Source organism: Chanos chanos, chromosome 2 (genome assembly GCF_902362185.1).
Source record: "Chanos chanos chromosome 2, fChaCha1.1, whole genome shotgun sequence".
NCBI classification, from domain to species: Eukaryota; Metazoa; Chordata; class Actinopteri; order Gonorynchiformes; family Chanidae; genus Chanos; species Chanos chanos.
Window position 1 is genome coordinate 51,893,008 of NC_044496.1, and position 7,725 is coordinate 51,900,732.

Here is a 7,725-nt window from a genome sequence, read left to right on the forward strand (position 1 = left end):
GAATTGCTATTCAAATTCAAACACACTGCTCAATCACAGGCTTTTAATATATAATTTAATATATTTAATATATATTATAATTTTTTTCTTTCGACAAACATTCCTATAACGTCAATTCCAAATTTACCCTGTAAAGTAACGCATAAGAGGTGCTTTTATTTTGAAATCAATATTACGGGTCTTTGAAACAGCAGCCTTCTTCTCATTGTAGTCTGCTTCACGCTCCATTCGTAAATACTAAATTAGCGTAGTAGTGCGACTCATTGATATCCCTAGCGGGCTGTCGTGATTGGAGTTGACAAGGAGCCTTGCACTGTAAGTAATTGACTATGTTTTTGAAAATTCATAACAATGCTGTGATGATAACGACAATCAGGTAGGCTCTTGAGTTATTCTACAGCCCTCAGACTACATCCCGTGAGTAAGTGGATGGTGTAGATGTGGCAGGCAGCGGTTGAAATAGAGGTGCACAGCTGGAGTGGAACAGATGGTTGTAACAGCGTATTAACGGATAAGAATTTTCAAGTGTTGACATTTGGCAACATCAGTCCTACGTTCTGAGACATGGATCTCACCCAAATCTCAAGTCACCTGATGTCTTCATCTGCCTTGGAAGCCTGATAGTTGTCAGCTAAAAACCAGCGGTGACTGGTTGTGGTCGCCCATTTGCATGGTTCAAACGACAAAATTTTGTCGAGATAACAATGACAGCATAATTTTAATTTTTTCCCTGACAGGTCAGTGATGATCATTTTTATCTGTCCGCTTTGCTTGATCATGCACATAATATTATTATTATTTTTTTTTTACTGCTCCACTCATTTTTGGCTAATCTATAGCGATAGAGGAACAATGTTGGGTAATAGTGAGACTTGAGAGGGAAGCGTTAAGCGCAGAATAAATCTGTTCAAAGTTCAGTTTTGAGGCCATAGTCTGTGGGCCAACTAAGATTACCATGCGCTCTGGAAATATATTACTCTTTGATGTTTTGGTTTGAAGCTTGCTACTTGCGTTCTGTGTATTTTCTTTCTTATTTTAATCACACCTTTTACGAATGTGATATGACTTCTGTGACAGGATCAAACATGTTGCAGTCGGCTGCTGTAAGAGCCTTGGCAGTCGCGCAAATTTAGTCAACTCGTGAGAAACCCCATGAACCTTAATTCAATTGGAAGAGACGGTGGTTCTTCTGTCGGACTTCACAGTGTAGATCAGAGTGGAATGTCTGTTTTATTGTTGTCTGTGGTGCAGCCATCTTTGGTGCATCAACATATTTTTAATGCTGTATAGACTTATGATGGAATACTAAACTACATTTTTGACAACAGATAGATCTTAAACAATCCCTCACTACATTGTGTAAATGGTTGGTGACCTTATACGTTGTGGTGACTGAAACTGTGATATATATGAAAAACACAATGTGATTTGTTTGAGGGGGCTTATCAAGAATTAGAGACGAGTCAAATACAGAGTCACAAGCCTCTTCATGACAGCCAGTTGAACCACGCACCCGAAAGGGTACTGGCAAAAAGTGTGAAGGCCGTCGTCTGTAACAGATTAATGGTTGACTTTTTCATTTTGGTGAAGAGATAAATAAAGCCGGAGGTCGAAAGATGTTTTCGTGTGAAGATAAGAACAGAGGCTAATTGGTTAAACAGTTCAGTTATTAGTTACAAGGGGTTTACGTCTGCAACAGAAACGTTTTATATTCTTATTCATTCTATATATAGTCTACTATTTGGCATTGAGTGGAGTTGTTGTCTCATTCAATTTGCTTAACGTGCTGTCAGAAATGTTTAGAGACGATTTAGCGCTTCAAAACCCTTTTGGTCGGTCAGATGTTTCCATAGCAACTTAATGCTGAATCAGCAATGGACTAATCCAGTGAGGAATTTCTTGTTGAGTTTTCAGTTCAGGGGACATTATAGCTGTTTAACACTTGTTAATTGGTGTAGTAAGACAGAAAAGCCTACATCAATGCAGCGAAACTGTGTTATCCCGTGTTCTAAAATTGTGTTTATGGGAGTAACTTTTAAAGCCTTTTCACTGTATATCCATTAGCACACAGTGCTGTGGCCTTTGTGTCTCTGATTAGATTAGATCTAGAACATATTTCTTTCTTGTGCATCACCTATCAAACCTGCAGAGTTCAGCTCAGTGTAGGCTAACAGGAGATTTTTGCCTCTGACCTCTCCAGAGCACCATGGCAGCAGAGCTCTCAACTAACATAAATATCAAAGAGCCTCGTTGGGATCAGGGAACCTTTATAGGAAGAGCAAAACATTTCTTCACAGTTACAGACCCTAGGAATATCCTCCTGTCCAATGAACAACTAGACAAAGCGCACCAAATCATCCATGATTACAGGTACTACCTGAATCAAACTCTGCTCCACTTTTTACATCAACTTTTTCCTTTTTGCTTACATAAACTGTGAGTTTATATCAAATACTGAAATAAAAATTCCCTCTCTAACTGTTACATATGAATGTGCTTGAAGGCAAGGGGTCGTATCTCCGGATTTGACAGAGGATGAGCTATGGAGGGCCAAGTACATTTTCGATTCAGCTTTTCATCCGGACACGGGAGAGAAGATGCTTCTGATTGGTCGCATGTCTGCACAGGTGCCAATGAACATGACCATCACAGGGTGCATGATGACATTCTATAGGTGAGGCGTAACCTTCGGAGAACCATTTCTTTATTGACTTTATTGCAGGATGGCTGAAATAGATATAGATTATTGGCTACATTAGTGTTAGAGAGTGTGTGATTGCCCACTTTAAGAGTTCTACTTTTGATAACAAATGTTGTTTCATCTGAAGTTGAATGCGTTATTTAAGTTATTTAAGACATCATATATGAATGATACAATGTCGCCTAATTGTGGCTCTGATTATGAGTATATCTGTAAGTCAGTAATCAAAGATAAAGAAACTTACGAAGCACCCTGACTCTGCTACTTTTGTTATTTTTTTAATATATAAAGGACAACACCAGCTGTGGTCTTTTGGCAATGGATCAATCAGTCTTTTAATGCAATAGTCAACTACACCAATAGGAGTGGAGATGCACCCATTACAGTAAAGTAAGTAAACATTTAAATTTTGCATTACCCCAAACTGTTCTTGTGCTTTACTTACATGCAGCCTTTCATATATCCATGCTGACTGACATATGTTGCCTCTTTCACTGGCAGTCAGCTTGGCACAGCCTACATATCAGCCACTACAGGTGCGGTGGCCACTGCACTGGGACTGAACTCCTTGGCAAAGGTATTCTTGCATACAACTTCATACTGTGAATTTATTATATATTTAGTTATTTAAAGTATTTCGCAGTCATTTGTTTGTTAAAATGTTCTATGTGTCAGAAAACGTGATTGTAGGGACAGTTTGTACAGCAGTCCTGCCGTCATAAAATGATTGTTCTTTATCACAGCACATCTCACCACTCATAGGACGTTTTGTCCCATTTGCTGCTGTTGCTGCTGCCAACTGTATTAATATACCACTCATGAGACAAAGGTGAGATGTAAACTGGTACTCAGTTTCAGCTCTGTGATATTACAAATATTTGAAAAAAAAAAACCCATTTGTGCTACAGTTACCATGGTGAAGTTATTCTAAGTTATAGCATGATTTATTATTCATGCAAAACATTTTTCATTTTTTTTGGATATGTCTGCCAATCACAGGGAACTGAAACATGGGATTCCGGTAACAGACGAGAATGACAATAGGTTAGGGGAGTCTACGAAAGCAGCCCAACAGGCCATCACACAAGTGGTGATTTCTAGAATCCTCATGGCTTCACCTGGGATGGGTCTGTGTGCACTTTTAATTTGCATTTTTAATGTCATTGTTTTACTTCAGCTGAGAGAGTTTCTAATCTTTATATATATATACACACACACACACACACACACACACACACATACAAACATACATACATACACACACACACACACACACACACACACACACACACACACACACACACACACATATATATATATATATATATATATATATACATACATATACATACATACATACATATAAAATGGTACCAGTACCAAAGATATGTGATAGTTTGAGATTCAAAATATACAGCAAAAATATAAGCGAAAAGTGAAATTAAAAAAAAAAATTGGTCAAGGAATTGTATTTTACCTTTTCTTACAGCTATTCCACCATTCCTAATGAACTCTTTGGAAAAGAAAGCGTTTCTTAAGGTATTTGCACACGCTCTTTAAATGATGTGCTAGTCTTCATAATTGTGACTTATTAAACGCAGAGAATCTAACTGTTCGGTTTGTGCTGAGTGCACACATAGAGCACTCTTGCCTTCCCATCTCAGTGCGTGCATTAGAACATACAATGGCACCCATAGAATTGCCATGCCTTTGTCACCATGTTGATTTTTTTCTTTTCATCTTTTCATAGAGGTTCCCTTGGATGAGTGCTCCTATTCAAGTTGGGTTGGTGGGATTTTGGTGAGTTGCCAAAGATAGATTGGACGCCTAATAAGCGACCATTTGAAGTGTTGCAGTATGACTCTTGCCTTTTCTGAAGCAAGTAGAGCTGACTGTTGTTTGTGACCTTGTTTATTTTACCTATTTCAACCCTCAGCTTGGTGTTTGCCACTCCACTCTGCTGTGCGTTGTTTCCACAAAAGAGGTAAGAGAATTTTCAAAAGAAAATTTCACCTGATATTGACTATAAACCTCAAAATGCCTTGGCAAATGAAACAAAAAATGTCAAAATTAAGTTTTATCCTCATAATTTTTCAAGCAGCTTGCAATTCACAGCAGTTTAGTGAGGACAAAAGTTCCATTCAAGTGACTATAGAGACCTTTTTATTGGTTGACAACAAGCGTTTTCTCTTTGCACCTGCAACAACTATATAACTGTGCTTTTTTCTTTTAAATAGAAATTACAACATCTGTATAAGAGAAAGAACGCTAGTGTTTTTTCTTACGCTTGAGTAGATTACAGTACATTTGCGAATCTCTCTCTCCCTCTCTCTCTCTCTTTCTCTCTCTCTCTTTTCCTGTTTTACTCTGTCTCTCTCTTTCTGTTTCTCTGTCTTTGTCTCTGTGAACATATCTAGTTCTATGTCCTTGAGTCGCCTGGAGCCAGAGCTTCAGGAGAAGATTCGTGCCAGTCACCCAGGCGTGGAGAGAGTCTACTTCAATAAAGGACTATGAAGGATAACTCAACACATTTCTGCACTGCTGTAACTACCCCGTTAAACATGAATCATCATTCTGTGTGCCAAAGTTAAGTTGTTTCATTTTATTTCAAGGACATCCCACCCTGGTTTTTCTTTGTGACTATTTTCTGATTTGTTTTTAATTGAAGACATTTTTGACTTTGCTGATTTGTGCTGGTGTTAGAATTGACCTATGTCCAAGGGTGCCAACGTAGACATTTGTATTTCCATGTAGTACTTTTTGTAATTTTTTGAAATAATTGTGTTTCCTGCCAAACTATTCCTGTTTGCCATTCTATGTCATGTTCAGTGAAGAACAAAATGGCAGGTATATCGTTATTGTACTGTTTTTATTTCTGTACTGCATTGCTGTAATTATCATTCAGTGTTAGTATCTCAATGAAAAAATACAATGTTCAAAATACAAACCTACCAAACTCAAATTCATGAAAATGGATATTCATGAGACCTCAGTCAACAACAGTGCAATTGATTGAAGCCATTAAATCAGTTATGATATTTTAATACTTTATATCCTCAGATTTCAAAATCAATGTATGTTCATAATGTGATGAATACAATGTAAGGCCATTTCATTTATTCTGCTTGCCAAACATGCATGAACAAACAGTATTTCTTTAGTAAAAATGTAATGTCACACTGTCACTCTCCTTATTAACAATGGCAAAGTCCATTTTTGGTATTTGTACATGGTCCGAGCTCTCAAAGCTTTTCGAAAGTGGTCAAAGAGTTTCTCTCTGTCTTTAAAGAATGTACAAGCTCAGCATTTCTGTGGTTGTACCTTTCTGTATCTTCAGTGTCGTGCTATGTTTAGAACAGAAGGAGATCTTAACCGCTACCTTTTCAGAACAGTGAACATTGAAATTCATTTTTTACAATGTGAATTTTTACCTCAAGTCCAAAAATGAATTTCCATGAAACACACAAAAACAAATTGGTGCTATCACAATTAAAGCACACTTGTATAACTGTCAAAATCTCCAGTGCTAATGTATTAGGGGTGTCAGACTTTTTTTTTCTCAGCATATGAAACAAACATTACAATTTGTGACCGCTGAAACATATACAGCACATAAACAAAACTGACTTTGAATCGTTATCAACTGCAGTCCAATCTTAGTGTGATCTGTTTTATTTTAAAATATCATACATAGGTCTGATGTGCAATTTGGAGGTTTCATTATGTATTTGTTTGTAGAGGTGTATGAATATAAATGTATATGAACATATCCAAAGGGTCTTTATTCTTGTGAACATTCCATTTTATTGACTATATGCTGTAGTTCTTCATCACATTAAGAGTCTGTATGTGAAAATATCGTATATATCTGTTTACTTAAATGATTACGTATGAGTAATTATGTTTTTAGAGGTATCATTTTCAAATATGGTCTGTATGCATACAGAGTACGAATATTTGCATCAAATAAGGTTGTAGACTATGTTTCAGTGTGGACTTGCGTTGCTAGACTGACTTAAGGAGTATTGAGACTGTACTCCAGCTATGTGCCACATTTGTCCATAGTTACTGAATGTAGCTTTTGCAGCAGATACAGATAATGTGAATCTGTCAGTGGTTCTTGGCACTAACATTAAAGCTGCATTTGAAATTGCATTTATATCTGATGAAAGCACAAACCGATACCTTTGTGGTACATTCTATCTCTTTCTCTGAAGATTTGAAATTTTCTTACCTCACACTGTCATGAAGACAAATTGAATTTGAATTGTCCTGTAGTTGAAATGCAAACGTGCGCTAGTTCATTTGGCAAAGTTCAATCTTTTCCAACTTTTGTTTCTTCTTTTTCTGTACCTGGATCTTCAGACTTCTGTCCAAAATCCCAATAAAGTCATCCTCAGACATCAGAACAAACATGCAGTTTTAACACATATTGAGCATTCAACTACTCTTGAAATACCAAATTTCTTGCCATAATTACTATACACAACTTTAAGTTTGTCTGAAAGAAGTATTTAAAATGTTCAAAATACACGATTATGAATACAGTCTGCTGTCATCAAGATGTGTTGCGATATTTTCAAAAGGGTATTCCAGTGGTATTCTGTTTTTTACACCGAATGGGGATGTTGTTTTGTGTGAATTAACTGGATGAAATAAAAGATATTGCCAATCAGTGGCTGTCTTCACTTTTGTACATCTGTTTTCTCTCTCTTTTTGAGGTTTACAACAAAATTCTGATTGCTTTCATATGCCCTTCAAGGCTGTTGATGCAATCCAAAATATTTATCCGTCTGGCCAGTCTCTGCTACAAGTTAAGGTCTTTAATTTGCCTGGAGATATTCATGGAACTGGATCTCTCAGTCAGCGAGATAATTTACGTCAAGATGGCTGATAGGAATGTCCCTTAGCTGTTCTCCTATTGGATGGCTTTGACTTTTGCCCCAAGGTAGCAATGTCATTTAGAAATCCTGTTTTGTGGCATAACCACCAGGCCATTGGTGTAGTTTGACTTGTTGGCTCCA

At 37.0% G+C, this 7,725-nt stretch overlaps 1 protein-coding gene across 1 annotated transcript; it reads left to right on the forward strand.

Annotated features, from left to right (window-relative positions):
• Positions 1-239: 239 nt before the first annotated feature.
• On the forward strand, positions 240-7,389 carry sfxn1 (sideroflexin 1). The gene is made up of 11 exons (XM_030765742.1): positions 240-315; positions 2,201-2,370; positions 2,504-2,674; positions 2,993-3,091; positions 3,203-3,278; positions 3,445-3,530; positions 3,701-3,828; positions 4,191-4,240; positions 4,452-4,501; positions 4,638-4,685; positions 5,119-7,389. The coding sequence occupies exons 2-11, from the start codon at positions 2,207-2,209 to the stop codon at positions 5,213-5,215; spliced, it is 969 nt and encodes a 322-aa protein (XP_030621602.1). The 5' UTR covers positions 240-315; positions 2,201-2,206; the 3' UTR covers positions 5,216-7,389.
• The last annotated feature ends 336 nt before the right edge of the window (positions 7,390-7,725 follow it).

Coding starts and splice junctions, on each gene's coding strand:
- sfxn1 (XM_030765742.1), top strand. CDS start 2,207: ATGGCAGCAGAGCTCTCAACTAACATAAATATCAAAGAGCCTCGTTGG. Junction 4,241..4,451: donor AAAAGAAAGCGTTTCTTAAG/GTATTTGCACAC, acceptor ATCTTTTCATAG/AGGTTCCCTTGGATGAGTGC. Junction 4,686..5,118: donor GCGTTGTTTCCACAAAAGAG/GTAAGAGAATTT, acceptor GAACATATCTAG/TTCTATGTCCTTGAGTCGCC.